Genomic DNA, 22,826 nt, shown 5'->3' with positions numbered 1-22,826 from the left:
CTATATACAGTAACAAAATTGGGGTTGAAGTGTTCGCTCAGTAGGATTAGTTCCTCTGCCCTGAACCTGATCCACCTTGGATGATGGAATGGAAGAGCAGTCTGTTCACTTAATCAGCCTGAGTATATTAATTGTAGTCAGTAACTGTACCAGTAGCAGTAACAGTGATGGTTCCTTGAATTCCCAAGTTTAAACTTCTCGGCGTCCAAGGTGAAAGCCTGAAGAGAAGATGGTGCTATTTGTAATTAAAACAGCTCCCATGTGGGGAAAAAAAAGTAGACTGAAGATTGAAACAAGGCTATGTGGACATCCATCTGTATAATTCGGTTGAGATAATGGAAAAATAGTCTGTACAAAGAAAAACCCATTTTTTTGTAGTGGTGGTCAGATGTTCTGAAGTTGTAAAACAGCTTTAAATTTAATAATTTTCTAAACCTAGTATTGCTGAGACACGAGTCAAAATCAGAGGACTCATGCGATGGGCTCGGTTCCTATCACATCGATTGGCCAACACGATACTTTTCGTCCTGATCTAAAAAAAAAAAAAAAAAAGGCAACAAGAAACAATCACGAGCTTAGATCCCAGGAGCTGGGCCATCATTTTTTTACTCGTTTTAAACCCCGACAATGCCCAGCGTTCGCTCCCTGCAGGGCCGCGCCCGGGGGCGGCACCTCCGGCAGCGGCGCTTTGAGCCGGGACAGCGGCACCCGGGGCAGGCGGGGGGGTTGCCCGCTGTCCGCCTCAGCACCGGGGAGCCGCCCTCGCTGCGGGGCAGCCGCTGCCTCCTCCTATCCCGAGCTCCTGCCCCCGTCCCGGCCGTGCCCGCCTCGATCCGCCGCCGCCTTCCCCGCGCCGCCCTCCCCGCTCCTCCTCCCGGCCCGGCCGCGCTGCCCCCGCCCATAAGGCGGCCGGGGCCGCCTTCCCGACAGCGGCAGAAGATGGCGGCGGCCGCGGGCTGGGCGCTGCTGGCCCTGGCGCTGTGTGTGAGCGCGGCGGCCGCGGCCGGAGGGCCCGAGGGGAAGCGGCGGGCGGGGCCGCCCAAGAAGAAGGACATTCGGGACTACAACGACGCGGACATGGCCCGGCTGCTGGAGCAGTGGGAGGTGCGGGCGGGGCCGGGACCGGCGGCGGGACCACGCGGAGGGAGCCCCGCGGCTGCCGAGGAGCGGGGCCGGCCCCGCGCTGGAGCGGCCGCGCTGCCCGGCCCCGGAGGGGCTGGCGGCCCTGGGCCTGGTGGTGACCGGGAGGGCGGGAGGGAGGGATCCCCGAGCCCGGTGCAGGGTGGCAGGTGGCGGTCTGCTCCCTCCGAGCTTCTGGGTTCGTGGGGGGAGTTGCAAAGTCCAGGCGGGGGCCACAGGCGTGTCTCCTGGGGGAGCTGCCCTCAGCCTGCCCTGCCGCCCTGTCCCGCTTCCCGGCGCTCGGTGCACGCCAGCAGCCTGGGCATCTTAAAAATCAGGCTGTTTTAGAGTATTGAGGGTTATTCATTTTGTGGCCGAGGGGGGGATACCAGGAGTAATATTCATTTCACGTTTACGTGATTAGATATGTAGTGGTATTGGTTTGTGTTGGTTTCCTTATCGCTTCTCGTAGTAAAGGCTTCTCATTCCAGCTCTCTTCGTCCTCCTTCACCCCCATCATCCCACTACTTTAACTTCCCTTGGTTTCCCATCACTCTCTTCTCCATGTGGTTCAGTCATGCTACTGTTCAGTTCCTTTCACTATTTTGTCTTCCATCATCTGTTAAATACCAGAGCACTCATCACTGTCATTTTCTCTTTCCCATGGGGTTTTTTCATGGAATATGTTGCACAAAAACTGAAGGAAATAATGGAGTGAAAACTTCTGTTTTCAATAACACCAGTTACAGCTGTAAGTCAAGGTAGAGAAGTTGGTTTTGAATGTGAAATACAGTTGAAGTAACTTCCATGAGAAGTAAGAATGCTTACCTTGGTCCTGGTTTGAAGGTTGGGGACTTGTTCATCCCATGGACTGTTACTGTGTATCTGCCTTTAGGAAGGGAGGTTCTTAGAAAATTGAGTTAAAATTTGAAATAAAATCAGAGAAAACCTCAAGGTTTGCCTTTCTGTTACTGGGATCAGCCAAGGACCCGGTAGTCCTAGCTGCTAAAAAATCAGGGCTTAAATGATAATATTGCCCAACTTCAACCAAATTTGGCATTGTAGGAAACAGTCTTACAAGATGAGCATCTTTGAGTTTGAGCGAGATGCCTGGATGAAAGGGAGGCTCAGGTTAACGCTGTTGTGAGACTGATTGTACTTTTGTCTGTGCCCTGTGGCATGCAAGTCAGGAGGCTGTTGAGGCTTTTTCTTCTTCAGCTGGAGCAGGTCTCTGATCCAGGCCACCATGTGCAGCACAAATGCTTGTGGCCACGTTGTGTGCAGATGTGGCAGAGCAGCTGTGGAGTTGCTGCTCAGGCTGGTGTTGCCTCTGAGGAGAGACACAGAGAGCAGAGCCCCAAAAGAACAGAGTTATTACTGAGGCAGGGCTCAACAATTAAGGGCTGTTTGGTCTCCGGGATGGTCAGCTGCATGGCATTTTGCCTGGTGGGAGTCAGGATGCACAGGGACCATGAAAGACTTGAGGGGGTGATGGCTGGAGGACAGAGGAGAAAAAAGGGCATGAGTGCACTTGATGGAGTGGGATGAGAAACAAAGGGGCCATTGTGAATTTGGATAAGAGCAGGAATTATGTTCGGGAGTGAGGGGCACAGGGCACGGAACTGTACAGAATCAATTCAGTAGAGTGAGATGACTTCTAATATTTTTTATTTCTCAGGCAATTAATCTAAAACCACTGGAGGATGGTGGCTATAACATGCCTGGGTTTGGCCATGAGCCTGGTGAGGCTGAGGCTGTGTCTCCAGCAGCCTCCCCAGCAGGAGCAGCCACCTCTCTGTGCCGGCTCCTGTGCTGCCCCTTGCACCATGTGCATGACTGCCTGGTGATCCAGGAGAGTGAGCATAGGGAACAGGGAAAAGTGGCAGAGGCGCTTCAGCAGCTCAGTTGCACAACTAGAGCTTGAAGGAAGGCACTGAGGGATTTCCCTCATGGAAGGGGACTCTCCAGAAGCCTTGAGTCCTGGGGAGCTGGAAACAGAACTGAGAATCTGGTCTGGAGGTCTCTCTGTTACTGAAAGGTCATGTGCTTTAAATAGTTCATTGTTGTTATAAGCTCAGGGTTTCTCAGGCTTGACTCTGAGCTAAGGTCATTGGATAGGTGGAGGAATTAAGTGACATGTTGCTGATGTTTTTGAATATAAAAATCCAGGGCATTTATGAGAAATGCGTGAGAATGGGGAGCTGAGGGGAGGAGCAAGGGAAGGCATATATAATTATTACTGTGTCTGTAATGCTTTCTCTCTAGAACCTCATGCTACTGTTAAAGTAAATGAGTCTGCTAGACTTTTCAAAGGAAAAGCTTATGCTTCCAGGTTTTTACTTTGTAAATAGCTTTATAAACACTAAACTGCATGATAGTTTGTACAAGATCAAGAAAAGAATTGTCATGTAAGGGAGCTTTTGACAGCTTCTGATAATAGTTCCAATCAAACGGTAATAATACAGCTTTAGGAGCATTTAGTTGAATAGTTCAGGGAAAAGTAGGTGGTATATGTTAGTGGGTTGTGTTGTCACTAAATCCAAAGTCAGTTTCTGTATTGTGTAAGGAGTATTTGGAAACATTTCTTTCTGCCTTTCTCTTTCAAAACTGTGAAATAAGCTGGCTTTGCACTAGCCAAACCAGATTAAATTAAGGATCAGTTTGCTTTTAATTCTGAAGAACGTTTTTCATTCAATCATGTAAGATTTTATATTTTTAGTGTACTTCACCAATCTCAGCATTTTCCAGCTTCCTCCAAGATAAGTAATGTTCCCACTCACTGAGAGCAGTGGGACTTTCCTGGGGCTCTCCTTCCCTCCCAGTTCACTTAATATGAGAATTTCAAAGGCATGTGAACTAGTTGAAGGCATTTCAGACTTGCAAAATTGAAACAGATATTTAGTAAGGAAAGAAAGGATAAAATCTAAGGCTTCTACAACTTTTGTTCGGTGGCACCTAAACTTTAGACACTCTTGTCAGGAAGACAACAAACGCTATGGAAATGAGGCAGGGAAAGAACGTCAGTCACTTGTATAAAACTTTAACCTTTAAAGGCTGTGGGATGCTCCATGGGTGTTGTAGGAGGATGATGTTGGGTTTGTGTACATGCCTGTGCAGAGATGTGAGGGTAATGCATACTAAGTCCTAAAAATCAAGCTTGGCTCCTGACCTTTGAGGCCTCTGAAGGGGATATCTTTAGATATTGCTGCAGTTCATGTTCCTAACAGTCATGTGTATTTGAAGTCATGACAACACCTAAAATATCTGCCTTAATTCCTGCTTATTTACTAGTGCTTGGGTGGATGCCAGTGTAAGACTTATGGGTTTTTCTGTTCTATTTTTTGCTTTTTAATTCTATGATACAAACACTGTGTAAGAAATCAAGTTCTGGCTTAATGTAAGTTGTCACTATATTCATTCCTCTGTTGTGAGCTGTTTCAAGGGGCAGCAGTTTGAATTGTGCCTTTCTAAATATTTAAATGCCTGTCAGCCTCAGCAGAGTCATCAAGAGGGGTTTCTTTTCTTTTTTGTAAGAGTGATTTATTCTTGGTGATTATGTTGTCAGACTGTGAGCTGCATCTGTGCTTTAGAAAAGTCATGAAACCTTTAATAAAATCTTCCTGTGGCATGAACATTGAAAATCTGAATTCCTCTGGTTTTATTTGTTAAAAGAAACAAAGAAAGGAAAATTAAATTATCAAGCAATTGCATGATTCCCAGAGGTGAGTTTTGACCTCTGAAAGCAAAATGCAGATGAATGATTTTTTGTTTATGTGTGTATGAGGGGTTTTTATTGTGACTTTCTTATTTCATCTCATGTACTTAATACATTTTTGTGAAACTGTGAAGAAAAAAAAATGTTATTTTATGAATTTCCTAGGTGGAATTGTATTGAATTAGCCTTGAGGCCGAAATATTTCTCAGTACATGGTAAAATGAAATTCTACCTGTCGATACAAAAATGTGTATCATTTTGAGGGGAGGGTTATAAATGGAAAGAGCACTCCTGGTGAAGTTCCTGAAACAAAAGTCACTGTTTCTTTTGGTTCCAAAATCTCCACCATTAAACTAAAAAATATTTTGTCAAAAAAGAGTTATTCTGTAAACAAAGAAATTTAAAAAAAAAAAAAAGAGCATCCTTTTGGAACAACTTAATTTAAAGCCTCCTTGTCCTTTTCAAAACAGAAAGATGATGACATCGAAGAGGGAGATCTCCCCGAACACAAGAGGCCTCCAGCACCAATAGATTTCTCAAAAATTGACCCAGGCAAGCCTGAAAGCATCCTGAAGCTGACAAAAAAGGGGAAGACTTTGATGATGTTTGTCACGGTGTCAGGAAATCCCACAGAAAAGGAGACAGAAGAAATCACCAGCTTGTGGCAGGGCGGCCTCTTCAACGCCAACTACGATGTGCAAAGGTAAACTGTGATACACAAGGATAAAGTTCCTGCCTTTGCAGAACTCTTGTTTCTTTCTTCCTGAAAACCTTTTGAACTGTTCATCCTGTGTCATTCCCCACCTCCATAATCCCTTACTATTTATTTGTTTCTGTATCACTTTATATTCCAGTTTGTTTCAAGTCAGGCTACAAAAACACTGGTGTGGTACACGTATCTTTTCAGTGCTCACACATGGTGTGTGTATATATAGCCTGGATTCTTTTTACTCATTACTTTTCAGCTATTTATCAATTTTAGCTGCTGTAATTTGCCTTTATGTGCGTAGTGGAAAACATCACACTTGGAAGACTTGTCACCACAAAAGGCCTTTTGTTCCCCTGGCTAAAAAATGTGACTTTTTTTTTTTTTCTCTCAGACAGAGGAGATCATTTTGAAACAGGAGAAAGTATTGAGCCTCTTGTATTGAGGCTGAGAAGGGTTGCAGAAAGTGTATAAAGCAAATTCAGTGCTCATTAGCAGATTTTACATAGTCCCAAGATAGTTCTTAAGTTTTCTTCATATTCTTGCTTCCTTCTAAACTAATACAATTCATTCTTAAACATCCTAGAAGATTGTTCTCTTGTCCCCATCCCCAGGCAGCATCTTTCTCTTAAATGTGTGCCTCAGTTGTGGAGGTGCTCTGAATTAAGCAAATGCTGTAGTATTTGACAAGCACAGAGTTAACTGAAAAAGATCTGGGTCTTTCCTTTAGGTTTATTGTTGGCTCCAATCGGGCCATCTTTATGCTCCGTGATGGTGGCTATGCCTGGGAGATCAAAGACTTCCTGATAAATCAAGAAAGGTGTGCGGATGTCACTCTGGAAGGTCAAGTTTATCCTGGCAAAGGAGCAGATGAAAATGAGAAAGGGAAAAACAAAACGAAACCTGAAAAAGCAAAGAAGAAAAAAGACGCCGAGAAGAAATCCAATAGTGTTAAAGAGGACAACCGAGCGACCAAACAGAGAGAGGAGCTATGACGGACGCCTTACCCAGACTGAACCCTGCTCTGCTGCTCCTCGAAGGGAATCTCCTTATGAGTCCTGGGTTTTGGGGGGTGGAGGGGAGGAAGCAGAGACTACTGAGGTTTAAATTTTTGTGTTGAAATTCACCAGTTTACTCCTTACTGTTGGCCATTTGTTTAGTTACGGGAAAGGTGACACTTCATACCGGCAGTTGACTACTTTAGTTTGTAATTGTTTTATGCTTTTGTTGTTGTTTAAAATTAACATACAAATCTCTGTGTCTAACATCAAACTTAATTTAAGTGAAAAAGAAGAATTATGGTCTCAGAATACACTGATGTTCACCTGTAGATATCCATCTTGGATGTGCAAGGTGGTCATTGATTCACAGCTGCTGTCAGACAGCCAAGTGCAGTGCGAAAGGATTCTCTTGGAAGCCAGTGTGACAGACTCAGCTGGTGCAAAACTCCCAGAGTTGCAAAGAACAGTGTTACAGTGGCCAAAGATGCCTGAAATTACAGGGTTTAGGATATGTCTGGTTAGACTGCTTGTTTATTTAGAATAAACTTAACCTTTTCTGTCCCAAGAAATCCTTGGAAGTGCTAAGGAGCATGGTAGAAGCTAGGCAGGTACTCAGCTAATGCACTCCAAATCCATGCAGAAAGGAGATTCTGTGCCCTTCAGAAGTTAATGGGATTACAGCACCTGCATGAGCAGTATTGGGGTGAAAGGAAAAGCCAAATTCAGGGCATTCAGAACTGTGCCTGTGGAAGCAAATGTTATGTGTGCCCTGTTACCCAGACGGTGAGTGAAAAGAAATAGCTTTAACTCTGAAGTTAATTGGGTTTATTGATTTGTTTGTTTAAATGACGGTTTGTTTAAATATTTGAAAAAGCACTCGTCACAATACAGAGTTAAACTTTTAGTTAGACATATCACTTACTGATGCTTAATAACCAGATTTGGGTTTGGGGTGGTTTTTTTTTTTTGGTACAAATTCCTGACTGATGTGATTGATTGTAAATGACCACTTGATTTGAATACTACGAAGTTTGATGTATGGGAGCAAATACTTTATATAATTGGGAAGGTTATGTTGTTATTCAGAATGTATTCAGTCAAAAGCATTGCTTAGAATTGTTTCCCTTCTGCCTTACTCTCTGTTAGGGACTAAATGCACCTAGTAGTATGGTCCACATAATTTTCCAGAGGATGAGCACAGTATTAACTGTCTTCATTCGATGCTAGTAAGATGTTACTTTTTATTTAAGGTGCTAAAATCCAAGTGTTTTGGATAAAAGGTCCTACTTGAACCATAATGGTTGACCTTGTGGAATACTTCAGTATCAAAAGTACGAAACTGTGTTTGTTCTAAAATAAAAGATGTCACTAAACTTACTGTTTCACAGAGTAGTAAACCTTTTAAATAATTCTGCATTTGGCTAGGTATTCCAGAGGCAGACTAACTCATTTTTGGTTTCTGTATGTAAGGACTAAATGATGATGATGAAGGTTCCGGGTGACCCATTTTATTTAATTTTAATTATATTTGTGTGGATTTAGGATTAAAGAAACCTTTCCAGCTGTACTTCATTAAACAGGTCTGTGCCTGTTTGAATGGAAAAATTAAAATCATGTGTTTCTTCAGGATTAACTGTATTAATTTTTATATTCTGCTATTAATCCAGATGTGCAGCGGAGTTGAGAAGAGTCTCAATAGACATTTGGGTAGGAGAGATGTGCAGTCCTTTTTTTGTTCATAACTAATTTATGATTTAGTCACATATTTTGGGTTTGCACCACCCTTTTTAAACAGTATTGCTTCTCATCTCAAGAGAAGAACAGAGGTGAGATGAAACTATAAAAATGAAATATTAATGAATTTTTTCTTTTTACAACTTAAATCCGTAGTATAGAGATGACAATTCAGATTTTGATCAAAAACACTGAAAATGCAGTTTTTGTAGTTCTCATGTTACGAAACATAAACATGATTTTTTTTTTTTTTTATAAATTGGGTTTGAGAATGTTTGAGAAACAATTACTGCACTAAAGCTATAGCCCAGCTTTTGAGAATAGATACTTTAGTCATTCATAAATCTACATTTACAGTAGGTTGGGGTTTTCCCCTTTGTAGTTAAAAGGAGCTTTGTCAAAATTCAACCAGGCACTTCACCAGGTTTTTTTGTTTGATTGTTTCTGAGTCATTAAGTTGCTTATGCCAAATGCAGGTACATCTTGTGCCCCATAGCTTATTAAAATTTCAAAGTGTTTAGGTTTGTTTGGGGTTTTGTTTGTTTGCTTGGTTTTTTTAGGTTTTTAATAGGTATGATGACTTGGCAGTTGCTTTTTGATATAAAATACAAAATGCTGCCTTCAAGTAGGTTTTTTTGTCTTCCATTTTTCTTCTCCCTTTTTCATGCTTTACACTCAACACATACTGAAATACACTATTAAGTATAATGTGGCACTGTGGCAGGAACTGCTTTACCAGCCAGTGTTTCTCTGGTATCACAGTTCATTACTCCAAAACAGCTTAGACTGCCTTTTGAAACTGGCAAAGTCTTTGAGACCCTTGTACTTGTCCTGGTACAGTGTTACATAAGCAAATTTTATTTGGTGATGATTTAAGAAGCCCAAATGCTATCACGCACATAAATATATGTATATATAAAAATAAATGTCTTCAAAAAGTTACTTAAGGTCACCAATGTTCTGTAAGTACCTCAGAAGATGGATTCTTCATTGGAGTCTTATCAGGCTTTCAATAACATTTTTTTTTGGTTCTACATACAGGGCATTCAGATACCTCCTTTAGAACTAACTTCAACAGGTAGGGTGGTAATTATAGCTCTTACTATTTCCTTTTTATTTCAGTTCTATACAGAGGTACATGGAAAATCACCTGTTTTCATGACAGCTAAGTGTCTGCTGGCTTTCTCCCCCCAGCTTATTTGTTTGTCTGTTTAGTGCCATAACTAACTTTTCTAAGTTACTGTTATATTTTTAACACAGCTGTCCTTCTCAGAAAAAACCCAATAGGTTGTCAATAATACTACACAAGATGTGGTTGCACTTTGTGAAAAATTTCCAATGGACAATCAACTTTTTATGTAATAAAATACTGGAAAAAATATTCTGGCTTTTTTTTTTTTTTTGTTGGGGGGGAGGTTTGTGGTGTTTTGTTGTGGCTTTTTTGTTGTTTAAGATAAGGCACACAGTATATATTAGCATTAACTGTTTTACTAAGAAAAAAAAATCAATTTACAGTCTGACCTACAAGATTGCAGGTGCATCCCCTGTTCTTGAGGGCTTAACTTCATCAGCAAGTAGGAAATTTGATGTTTTAAGTTGCCAGGACCAGGGCTCAGAAGACCCAAGGCAAGTTCAGGGTGCAGTGAGTGAATGAATGCTGGCAATTGAATTTATAACAAATTGTAGAATCATTTAGGTGGGAAAAGATCTTTAAGATCATCAAGTCCACCAACTGCTAAATCCTACTAATTAGGAGATGCAAGCAGTGTCCACAGTCATTTAAGAAGGACAGGAATTGCAAGTGCTGTTGTTACAGCATTGATAAGATTTATCTGTGATGGTGCAGTGATGTTCCCTCTAACTGGCTGTTGCCAGCCTTCCCTCTATCTCCTGGACATCCTGTCTCTTTATACACATCACTTGCCAGCAGGGAAGTTTGTGATTCCTATTTCTTTTTCAGCTTCTCATAGTTTACCTTTAGCTTTGTTACTGTATTTATTATTAGGTGATCTCCCAATTTCTAAAATTCTATCTTTAAGCCTGTTATGACACTTGGGACAGGATTTCTGATCTTTACTTAGAGAGGTCAAAGCATTTCTCTGAACAGTCAGGTCAGCCTTGACTTCTAGGAGACTCAATGTTCCTGTCACTGTTCCTGAACTCTTTCAATTTTCTCCTGAAAAGAAAATCATAAATTAATACAGCAGTTTGCTAAGATACAGAACAACCTACTTTTGTCTGATACTTGGCTGCTGTTCTCGAGGGGTTTATGGTAAGGCTTGGAAATTATTTCTAGTCTTTCTGTGGCTCATTTCCTTTTCTATTCAAGGGGGAGTAGCACCATTTGCCTTTTCCAGAAGGTTTTTTTTTTAATTGCACTGGACATTTATAGAAATTTAAAGAATCTGTGCCTGAATACTGGGAGGCCCCATTTTTAAAATGCCTGTTTCATTGGTACTCTCATGTTTCTCATTACTAAGATTATTGACATCCTAATAGGTCCATTGATACATTTCCATTTGATAGTTCTTACTCTGAGATAAAATTAACTACTTTTGCATATCAGTATTTTCTATCTTTCATACTGTGCCATTTTAACAGGACAAAACCCACTGAATTCAGGTAAAATATCAAATTGCCAGGAAGGCTAGAGCTGCTTGGATTCAAGAAGGAAAAACACTCCACTTGGATTCTTGGATGATGGTATCTTTTCTCCTCCAGCAGAGAAGTCAGGTGGTGTAGGGGATTGGAGCTCTCTGCAGTGCAGGTTTTGATCAGCATTTAAAAAGCTGATGTAACATTGCAATCAAGCATGACATGGTGTGCCAGCCTTTAGCCAAGGACAGCTGGTAAATGCTTTGTTTCTTTCCCATGTATTATATTCTCACTGCTGATACTGGTGTTGCCTGGGTTATCAGTGACATTATATCATTGTTTCTGTAAAATGAAAACCAGATCTGTTAACAACCATTTAAATTAACAGTAATAATTGGTCTTAAAAAAAAAATTGGGCTATATATATTAATTTTTTATTATTATTACATAGACATTGGTATTGTGAGAGGAAGAAACAGGATAGTTAAAGGAGCTCTGAAAGAGCAGCACAGAGGTGACCTGTATCAGAGTTCTGAGTATTCAGGTGGCTCAGTGACTGCTGGGGCTGTGACAATAATCCTATTGGTAACACCCTTGGCCTGGACATGGCATAAAATGGGGAAAGAATGTGTTGATTCTTGACACTTCTCAGAAACAGAAACTTTTTCTTTCTTAGCCCACAATTGCTGTGTCTCTGCTCTGTTGCCGTTGGACAGAAGAGACCCTCGTTTTTTACAGAATAGGGACTAAAATGATCAAATTCATGAGGTTTGTAACCAAAACTTTTTTTTTCCCTTAGGTAATTTAGTGGTACTTCCAAAAAAACTGGGTCCATCTTTACTGCCTATAGCATCTGCTGCTTTTAAAGGCAATTATTAGCTATGTCTGAACAAAGGCTGGACTTCTGCATTGGTGCCATGCTCACTAATTCTGTGGGGAGCACTGACCAGAGCATTGAGCACTCATTAAATCATTAATATTTAAATCCATTTGGGTGCCTTCACTGACAGCAGAGTTACATGTCAACAAGGCTCTGTGTGTGCTGGAAAGAGCAAGGCCTTGGAATTTGCTTGCAAGGTGCAAGGATTGAGCAGCACCATGAAGTGACCTGGATCTTGCTGTAACTTATATAAAGTTTTCTTTGTAATGAGGAAGACAGTTATACAGGAATAATTGTACTGCAAGGGTGTATTGGAAAAAAAATAGTGTGGTTGAGCACATGATGAGTCAATGAAGAAACAGAGGTTTAATATGTGTATTTATGTGATAATTGCTTATTATTTCCCAGATCCATGCCCACAGACCATCCTGTATGGTTGGGTTTTGGTTTTTTAACTTGTCCTCAGTGCAACTTTATTCCATTCAACTTCTTTTGCAAAAAATAAAAATAAGTCAGTTTTCATCCCCCTCATCTAAACTGATATTTCATATAAGTTAAGTGCATATCTTAAATTACACAATACTTTTGTATGGATATTTTATTATTCATCCTGTCAGTTGTAACCACAGCCATACCTCTGTGATTTGATAGTCAGCTGTTGATTTCCAGGTGCTGTAAACCATGTTAATAACTGTGTGGACTTTAGATAATTGCAGTTATAACAGGATGGAGTTGCCAGAGAGATTAATGGAAGCCCAGACATGCAAGTGCTTTGGCATTTAAGGCAGCAGTTGAGCAGGAGATTTTGAAAAACTCAACTTTCTTTGCTTTGATGTGGCTGCCAGGTGGTTTGTTGTGAACTAATGAGCTGTGTAACCTAACAAGGGAAAGGCCACTTTCCATCTTATCACTGATCCTCCCAATCCGTTCCCACATAGCACCACCATTTAAGCCATGTTGGTGAGTTCTCAGATGACCCCAGTGAGGCCTGAAATATATTTCAGCCTTATTGTTATTTTCAGCAGTAGTGATAAGCCAGGACAGTTTCTCTTTCTGGGATGAGAAAATCAACTTTAGATTTGTAACAGGGCAGACCATCCTCAAGAGACATCCAAATGCTGTAGTGGTACCAGTTGAATACTGGAACTGGACTATGGGAAAGCAGAAATAGAAGTCAAATTGGCTGCAATTATTTCCTGGGGTATTGCTATCAACTGACAGACCCTTGGGTTTCAGGAGAGGTATCTGTGCTTTAAGAAACATTATCCTGTACTACTCATCCAACACTAATAATAGGAGAGGAGATGAGGTTACGGTGGAGCTGGGAATTTCATTTGATCTCACATTACACCCTTGGGCAAGGGAGGAGAAATAGTTATTTTTAAGTGGCTTTTCAGAGCAATTTCCCATTGAGTTCTGTCACTGCTCCCTTATCAAAGGCCCCTTTCCATGTCCTATGGAGATACTGTTGAGATACTCCATCTGAGACTTACACTCAGAAACTGGGTTTTGTTTTTAAGTTTATACAGTGCATGTAAGTGTTGGGTTCATCTCCATGGCCAAGGGATCACCACAGGGAGGAGCTTCTGGAGGTGTGTTTGGTGAAGAAGCCATGCAAGAGGAAGGAAGGGTGTAGCTGCAGTGGTGGATTCTACACATCCCTCCCCCATCCTTTGGTCAGAAAGAAAGTGGGGGGACGGAACAGTCTCTGGGACAGCTGCTGAGATGCCCTTTGGGGTGCAAAAAGCCAGGACACATCACAGTGGCTCCAGCTTCTGGTGGAGGTGAGGCACTGGCTGGTCTGAAGGTCTGCAAGGGTTGCATAAAAAGCACTTTGGGGACTTGGTAAAACATTTCTTATGGTCCAGCAGATTTGGAAGAATCAAAGCTCTGTGAAGCAGCGCAGGGAGCATCCCTACCTCCTGTGGCTGCCAGCAGAAGCTGTGAGAGCTCAATTAGGCGCTTGTTGCCCAGAAGAGACTGACAAGGAGTGTGACGCTCAGCTGGGACATCACTGTCATGTGGGATAGGGAAGCGCTGGGAGAGCCGGGAACGGAGCCACGCGGGGCACGGCGGGAGCTGCGCCCAGCGCGGCCACGAGAGGGAGCCCGCGGACAGGGAACGGCTGCGCCGGCAATTACCGATAAATGATATATAATTAATATAATATAATATATATATCAGTAATTCGAATTGTACACAAATGGGCACGGTGAATTTCCAGTTTCCTGACCTGTCATCTCCTCTAATGCACTAGCTCCTATTTTGATACTTGGTTAAAAAATATATGTGTTTGGACGTTAGAAATGCTGATTGCTCCATAAAAAAAAATCCCATTCCGGTTTTGGACCCTACAGAAGGTTTATAGTAGAGTCTGCCCAGCTGGCACCATCTCAGGGTGAAAATTTTACAGTCAAAGTCTTACCTGATGTGACACTGAGATTCTCATAAGCCTTGATAGCCACCCACTAGAAAAACTTTGTACACGTTTTATATATTATTGCCATATATATATATTTACTCCATGTTCACCCTATTCAATGGAAAAAATAAGTTTTGTGAACAAGGGAACAAGATTTTTGTTTTAATCTACTAACAGTCCCCCACCTGCCCCAAATACAGGCCTTTCCAGTGGCTGCCCACTATAATATCCCCCTTCCTAGATCCATTTCCTTCCTTTCCCATCTTCCTCTCTCAGATCTTGCAAGTGTGTGATGGGGCAGGCAGTGAAATGAGCTGAGGTCTGTGCAGACCGGCCAGCAAATGCACACAGGGGGTTGTTTGGCCCCCTGGGTTTTGTCTTTTGAAATAAGTAGGGAGTCAAAAATAAAATAAGAAATTTGCACTCAATATTTATTTTGATAAACAATTGTGTACTCCAAACAACTACATGTTATTTCATTTGTAAGCCACAATCTGTTGGAACCAACGTCCCAAGAGCTCTTGTCATCATAAACCCGACAGTCAATGCATTACCATGGTCTGCGGACACAGAGAGCTTCCAAGTGCAAAGCAGATTATCAGAAAAGACATATTGCTGACCTCCTTAACAACCTGGACAATGTTCAACTCCAGTAAAAATGCTTCATATGTCTGCAATTTAGTTGTCTTAGTGCCATTGTAATAAATTAATAGAAAATATATCTTTTTTCATTGGAAAGTCTATAAGAAAATGTACAAACATCTAACTCCGAAAAAGGACCAGCTGTTTCGGCGACAGGTAAAACAAGCATTCAAACAGAGGCAAAAAAACCCCCAAACATCCAAACAAACAAAGAGACAAACAAATAAAATGCAATCCAAACCCCCCACTCTACCAATGGCAACTGCGTAGGCAAACACGGAAACATCTGCAGTAATAAAACATTAAAAGGGGGTCACTGCAGCTTGTGCAGCGACTGTACAGGATGAACAAGGAACAAGCAGTCAGGTAACTCACTAGTCAGAATGTGCACGTGCAGTTTCTAGAACAGTCAAAGATTAAACAGTAATCGTATGGCACAAAGCTCTTGCTGACTGGTGATGGTATCAGGTTTCCTTCTGTCTTCAGAGCAACACACTGACTCCACCCATGAAGGTCAACGAGAGCCCTTTGCATTTCACTGGCATGGCTGTCCCGGTACAGGGCCACAATGCTCTGCTATCCCTCGAGATTACAGACTGCAGTGATTCCCTACTCCATATTCACAGCATGAGAACCACCCGAGCTCCAAAACAGGCCCCATGTGACAAGCTCTGCCTGATAGAACAAGCTACTTAAAAGTTTTCTTCTCTTAATAAGAGGAGATTTTTAGGAAAGAAAAAAAAGTTTTTTTCCTAGAGCCAAGTCTTATGATTTCACCCTGAGAATTCCCAAAACAGTAAAATCAGAAGCTACACTTCAGCATAAAGGCAGCTGCTCGTAGAAGCTGAACAGACCTGTCAGGGGATAGACCCACCTGGTGTGATCCTCCTGGCCATGTGTACACTCACAGGGAGCAGGAGAGGGGAAATGGTTGTGGCCAGTGAAGCACCACAGAGGGCAACCCTGCCCTGGAGGTCGTACAAAGCCAGATCCCACTCCAGGCACATTCCAAACCCAGTTTTCCTGCCCACCATCTGTTAAGTGCTCAGAAATACTCCTGCTTTGGTCCATCTCTTGAAAGCAAGTGTGTTCCACCAACACTGGTGCAATGGCATCAATGCCATTGGCTCAGGGCAGTGAAGAGGTTTAGATAACCCAGACTGATGGACTCAAGGGAATTCTTGTCAGTTTGTTCCCTTGACTTCATGGATATGGCTCCATTTTGGCCATCTGAGAACATCAGATAAACAATGTTTGTGCGATCATGGTTGAACCACCAGTGAGACTGACTCTTTCATGTTTGGAACAGTTTGTTAAATCCCCAAACAATCATAAGAATTTGGGGAAAAAAACCAATCCACCTTACTTGCCTTTTACAAGTGTTGGCCATTCATTCTGGAAACAGCACAAATGCCTGAAGAACATTCGTTAACAGACTCTTGTTGGGAAGCAGGGAGGGAACACTTGGCTCTTCCTTCTTCTTTTTTTTTTTTTTTTTCAAATACAATACACATGACACTCCATGAATTTGAAACAATTATATAATAAGACTGAAAAGAACATTTCCAGTTTCAAAACCCAGGAGAGGCTTGATAGGAATGTAACTTACAGGATTACCTAAATTTTACTCATGGTTGCTTTGACTTTCAGAATGACTGATCTAAACCAGGCTTATAGAGTACAGCACCTGCCCAGCCTTTGGAATGACACACAAAATCCTTGCTTTTCAGTCTAGCTGCAAGGTAGCATTTTGGATACTGTGGGGGAAAAGCAATTTAATTACATAAATTTTACTTAAGACAGAGCAAAATGAAGTAGCCATCAGCAATTATAATAATCTATGTGGCAATGGGGACAGGCAGGGATAAAGTGGGGAAACAAACCCAAGTATTATTGGCAAAATTGTCATTCTACGCACTTTAAAAGGCTCATCATCCTGTCTTTTACACTTTCCCCCTGCCCTCAGGTTTCTTAGAACAGCCACAGCCTCCAGAGACACCTTCATGGCATTTCTGAGCAACACACAGAAATATTATTAAACACTAGAAGTGCTTTCAGTGTTTTACAAGGTAGTGTTTACTTTCCCAGCTTCAGGAGATGCCCCTGTAGAATCCTGATTCACACTAATCTGCCTTCATTACCCAGGTATTGTTTCAAGCAGGAGGTATGAGACATCCAACTAGTGCATGGGGAATCCCACTTTAATTCTTCAGCTGCCTGGTAAGACCTCTGTCACCTTTCATGCAGGTCTCATGTAACTCTTCCAGGAGGACTAAGACAATAATATCCTTAAGCCTGAGGACAGGATTAGAAAGCAACACACAGCAGAGCAGTCTGATCCTGTTCCCTCTGATGTCCTGGGAAAGGCGAGGACATTATTTGATGTCGAATAAGGTAAGTCTCAGTATTCCTAGCTAAAAACTGGAAGCCCTGAAAGGGGTGGCTTTAACTGGCAACCATAAACCCTCCAGACTGATCTTGAACACTATTATATAGAGGGGAAAGGTTGTATGGGAAAGGCTGAGAAAATACATGTGCTAATTGGCATTGCTCTCCTTCTAGCAGAAATATGTGGTTTCATCAGTCTCCACTGGCATGTTTTGTCTGCTCCTTTTCTCATCTCTTCCCCAACTATGTGCCTTGGGTTGCATGTACAAAACACAACCCAAAGAGCTTGATCAAACCTCACAGAAGCTTTAGGATAAATGCCTACTGTCCAGTCACATTTCCCAGCATCTAGGTAATCGTTCAAATATATACTCTTTCTGCCTCAGATTGTCAACCAGCCTTTGAACTGGCATTCCACATGTATGTGAGCAGCTGGTTACACTATGAAAAAAAAAAAGTGTTTGGACAACTTGTAAAAGCAACAATCCTCGATGGCCTTTAGACCTAGAACTCTCCCTGGGAGAGGCAGCACGTAGGTTAGTCTGTCACAGGGGCGCTGATAAAACCAGCACCTGGTAAGAACAGGTCAAACCTCGCTTAGTAACACGAGAGTCGACGCGGCATCGGTGTGCGAGCCCAGCCGGGTGGGGCTGGCGATCACAGGACACACACTGGTCACAGAGGAAGGCTTTTCTGTCACATGTGGCCACTCTAGCTACTTACAGTAAGATTTCTTTTTGAACAGCAACAACAACAACAAAATGCTACACCTGGTGTGCAGGCTGGCGAGGCGCCTGCGGCGAGCGGTCAGTAGTCCGTCCCATGGGGCAGTGCTGGCAGCCAGGAGACACAGCAGGGTGTCCTCACAACTTCATTTTCTTCACCACAGGGATTGGCAGTGCTTGGTAGATTTTAGCTGAGTCCTCGTTAGTGACCAGCTTCACCCAGACAGGGCGGAAGCTGCCTTTGAAGCCAACAAAAGCCATTTTTTCTGCAAATCAGAGCAAATATATCAGGAATGCATCAAGACTGAGCCAGAAAACCATCTGTGTGCACAGCTATGCCCCGTGGCTGGATGGGTGCAGGTTCACAAGAGCACCCTTGTGCACACAAACTTTGGCAACATGCATTCCTCCAGGTACTAAAGAAATATTTTCCTAATTTAGCCTTATTAAAATTTTATTTACATTTTGTATACTTCCATTAAGTAACAGGAGAAAGTGAGAAGAAGAAAAACCTTTGTAGCAGGCAGCTTCAGCTGTCTGTTGAAGCTCTTATTATTTGCATAGTGGTTATATTCAAACTCCTTTCCTGCTTGGGGAAGGCAGGGGGATGATCACAGAATCCTAGAATTGTTTGGTTTTAAGTGACCTTAAAGATCATCTAGTTCAACTCTCCTGCCATGGGCAGGGACACCTTCCACTAGACCAGGCTGCAACCCATCCAACCCAGCCTTGAACACTTCCAGGAATGGGGCATCCACAACCTCTCTGGCAACCTGTGCCAGGGCCTCACCACCCTCACAGGAAAGAATTTCAGGACAATAGACAAGACCTATATTAGTGAGTATAACATACACACAGAACCAGAAGAAAGCATGCCAAAAGCTCACAGAGCTGATTGGAGCAACGTGCATATAGAGCAGTATTCTACTGCAATATGTGATGCTTTGAAATCAGTATGCTTTGTGCCATAAAGCTGGAATTGTTTCAAGAGAAAATCAGATAAAAATAAGTTCAGACAAGTAAAAAATCCTGGTTTCAGGCACTTAGTGTGGAAAAAGGTCCAATATTCCTATTGTTAAAATGTCTTTTTATTTAAAATTAATCTGGAAAAGCAGACCCCCTAAATCATCTACTTTTAAGAATAACTGCCAGAATCCTTTTTCCATCTACAGTTTTAAACTGAGTGCTGTTATCCAAAGCTGCAGTGGATACAATCTTACAGAATAAATAAATTATTGGTCCCAGGATGTTTGAGCACATGCTGATAGAAACGAGCAAGGCAAAGTTTAGAAGCAGAGAAAAGGTCCCTTTACTGGAACACTGGGAGGGAAATAGATCAAAAGGGGTTAGAACCGAGTTTTTAAAGAGAAGTTACCTTTTAACCTAAGCCCCTCTTCTGCTCCAAGTTTCTCCAGTACTTTAGTCCATGGTCCTCTTGAAATGAATCTTCCTTTAGATGTCACCAGCACTATGGAGCTGAAGGAAACAAAGACATGGATAAACTGATGAAGAGTCAGAACACATTCTTTGCTTTTTTGCCCTGAGGACTGGTGACTCCTGCCTGTGTGACTCTGACACGCACGGACTACAGTGGCTTCAGCTTTAATGGCTTTTATCAGTGCTTTCCAACAGTTTAGTCATATATTATTTTTCCAGTCAGGCAAAACCCATTAGAAGGCAGACAGAAGTCACTTTTTTAAAAAAACAACACTGTTTTCTAGGATGGTTCCAATGTTTCCAACCTGTAGTTCCATCCTGCATTGCTCAGAAAGACACATGCTCTCCCTGGGATGCTCTTAGCAAGTCTCAAGTAATTTCTTATTCTTCCATTAGCAGATTAAACCAGAAGAAATTAACTTCTGTGAGACTTTTGTTGGTTGATGCTTTTCCTTTCAGTGCACTTCTGCTTAAAAAGTTATTATTATTATTATTATTATTATTATTATTACTATCACTGACTTACTTGCATGTGCTCTATTTCAACTCAAAACTCTTTGGGTGCTTTACAAATGTCAAGTGATAAACAAAAGACATGAGGTAAGTGTGCTGAACTAACACAAATCTGTGGTTGCTCGGGTAAAATTTGATAACTGGTTAGGCTTAATTCTAGATGGATAGAATAAAAACTCAAATCAAACATGAAGAAATATCATGTAGTCAGACTTTTCTGGGGAGAAGCACAGGACGCTTGGTGAAGTTAAGCTCATTACATCCTACAAGACCCACAGACACCTCCAACAGTCATCTCAAAGCTAAGTGAGGAAGAGGTTTCTCCATCCAGTGAGTTCCATGGAAGTTTTGCTATTATGTTTTGTGGGGCTGGGATGTTGTCTTTGTTCACCTCCTGATTAAAGCTGCATGACATGAATTGAGCAAACACTTGCTTAGATGAAATTATTTCATTCCACCTTGCGGGGTTTCCATGAGTGTAACTTCCCTGACTCAAATGGCATTTTCAGTCTTGCAGAACAAGAGCTGTGCTGGGTCTGTTTTACAGCATCATCGTGGACACAAGTCACTAAAATTAATTAGGCAGCAGCTCCTGTGGAGCTCAAGCCCTGAGCTCCTGAGGGCAGCAGTTTTATCTTAACACCTCAGCTGGAACTGGAACTGTTCAGGGGAAAATAGCAATGAGTGGTAGCAGAGGAGCAAGTGGAGCAAAAGAGTTATCAGGACCTAGAATAAATGTGAGGTGTTAAAATGCCCCAGTGCTTACAAGGTTGGATTGAGCTGGCAGGCTGGTTTTGACGATTTTGTGAATGCTGAATCACCTCTTTTTTCTTCCTTCAATTCACTAACATCATTACTTTTTATTAAGCATTTCCTGCTACATAAGTTTAAAGTAAATTCACCAGATGTTTTGTTTTCTTATCCCTGGGAAACTCATCAGAAAAATGGATTTGTTTAAAAAAAAAAAGGCATTTGGCCCGCAGAGAGTTGCTTAAATGAATGGAAGGGCTTATCCTTGCTAGGAACACCTCTTCTTACACCCCTAAATCCATGAACCTTGGAGTTGTTTGAGCAATCTCCTCACAAGCGATGGGCAATGGCCCCGACCCCTCCACGGGCACCATCTCTCTGTGCAGCCCCTGCCCTGCCCACAGCGGGGAGGGGGGACCAGGAGCTGCCCCCTGCACAGCTCCATTGTCTGCACGGTTCCCACAGCTCAATCTGAGCAACAAACACTGTCATCCAGCTGAGGGATGGGAGGGGCTCCATGGCCACAGCTGAAGCCTGTGCCCGACCGAATCGGGAAGGCTGCAGGAGTTGGGCTGGGAAAACTTTTGTGAAAGGACAATGATTTTGGGGTTCAATTCTTGCAAACACATAACTGAGTGAGACCTGAGAGATGCTGACCGCTCAACTTCCGGTCCTAATCCTAATCCTAAACCTAATCCTAATCCTATTCCAACACTAATCTGGTTTTGAGAAGACAATGAGGCTCATAAAGACTTAAATACATCTGAAGTCTAATATGATTCAATCTTCCAAAGTAAGAAAGAATCCAGGAGCTGGATGCAGCCAGGATTGAGACTGGATTTTTTGTAAAGCAGGATGATGGCCTCTCTGAAAAGAGAAAATTCTTATTTTTTTATGAAAGAAAAGTGAGCAGCTACCATGTTTCTCTGAAGTAACCACTGTATGTGACTTTTGCAACCTCCAGAATTATTTAAGACAACAGAAACACATCTGATTCCACCTGCATGGCACTCTGCTGAATCTTCCCCCAAGTCTCTAGAGTAAGTGCCAGAACAATATCTTGTCAATCTACCCACAACTATTTCAGATGATTCATATCAAAGCACTCATATTTGTAATAAATGTTACATATCAGATTTCAAATCCAAACAAATTTAATAACAATGAAATAGAATTTACTTCCCAGGAGCACTCCACAAGCTAATATAGGAATAACCCCTTTGGTTAACAGGTTTCTGATGTTGTCCCAACTCTCCTTCCAGCAGATGAAGCCACTGTTCTCCAGGATGCAGGAACATGTCTTGGCTACTTATCAGTCATTTGCAAAACTCTGCATTTCTAGCTGCCCATACTTAAAGTATTAAAGCATCCAGCCCTTAGATCTGGACAGGGAAATGTACAAAGGGGAATGTATTTTATTAGTGGAATTTTCTACTATTTGAGAGAACATGCAGGAAGCAGAAAAACGCAAACTGTGCACATCTGCACTGACCAGTGCTTTATGAATTTAAGTCTGCAGTTTGTCTGTAACCCACAACATAAATGTAGCTCTGCAGTTTATCTGGGGCTCAATCAGTCCCTAAATCACAGAGCCTGCATCCTGCTGCTGCCTGCACACCCTGCACACATTTGGGCTCTATTGGAGTCATCAGGCACAAAAACACATTGCTGGGTGTCTGGCCCATGTTGGGTGACAAAATCCAGGAGAAAGATGAGTGTTATACACCATTCTTGTACATTGCACCTTAGTGACACCAGATTATTTACTCACTGATCTTTGATGTTGTTGACATAATTTTCTATCTGTGCTGGGATTCCTTGTAGAATGGAGTTTTTGAATGTTACTCGATCAACAACTTTTCCATGATGTCCATCAATCACAACCAGTTGGATACCCTCATCAGTGAGGAAAAATCTGACACCGTCAACCTGTGCAGGGGGAAAAGTACTCTTGATCTATCATAGTAACACAATTGCAAATAATTACCTGTAAGAAGCACTGATAGACCTGAGTCATGGGACTGACCTTTCTATCAAAGGGCAGAATTCCAAGTCTCTGAGGTCAAGCTGTCCTGCATTTTTACTAGTAGGGAAAGTTACAGCCTTTTTTCCTTTTTTTTTTTTTTCAAAATACAAATCAGAAGTGACCCGAATCTTACTATCCATGGTGACTTTGCAAGCAAGTTTTCCATAAAGATG

The 22,826-nt window shown here is 42.1% G+C and overlaps 2 protein-coding genes across 4 annotated transcripts in view; one reads left to right on the top strand and one right to left on the bottom strand.

The window, feature by feature from the left end:
- Positions 1-924: 924 nt before the first annotated feature.
- Positions 925-6,646, top strand: MESD (mesoderm development LRP chaperone). Its single transcript, XM_027644208.1, has 3 exons — positions 925-1,104; positions 5,305-5,537; positions 6,271-6,646. The coding sequence occupies exons 1-3, from the start codon at positions 940-942 to the stop codon at positions 6,533-6,535; spliced, it is 663 nt and encodes a 220-aa protein (XP_027500009.1). The 5' UTR covers positions 925-939; the 3' UTR covers positions 6,536-6,646.
- Positions 6,647-14,577: 7,931 nt separating this feature from the next.
- CEMIP (cell migration inducing hyaluronidase 1) overlaps positions 14,578-22,826 on the bottom strand; it is a 58,852-nt gene continuing 50,603 nt past the window's right edge. For all 3 annotated transcript variants that reach the window (XM_027644207.1, XM_027644206.1, XM_027644205.1), the window contains 3 exons: positions 22,399-22,556; positions 19,303-19,403; positions 14,578-18,193 (listed from right to left, as the gene is read on the bottom strand). In XM_027644207.1, coding sequence (XP_027500008.1) covers positions 18,066-18,193; positions 19,303-19,403; positions 22,399-22,556 — 387 coding nt within the window. In that variant the 3' untranslated portion in view covers positions 14,578-18,065. The remainder of the gene's footprint in view (positions 18,194-19,302; positions 19,404-22,398; positions 22,557-22,826) is intronic.

Source organism: Corapipo altera, unplaced genomic scaffold, assembly GCF_003945725.1.
Source record: "Corapipo altera isolate COAL_440 unplaced genomic scaffold, ASM394572v1 50, whole genome shotgun sequence".
Taxonomy (NCBI): Eukaryota; Metazoa; Chordata; class Aves; order Passeriformes; family Pipridae; genus Corapipo; species Corapipo altera.
The sequence above is the reverse complement of the archived record's forward strand: the minus strand, read 5'-3'. Positions and strand labels throughout refer to the sequence as shown.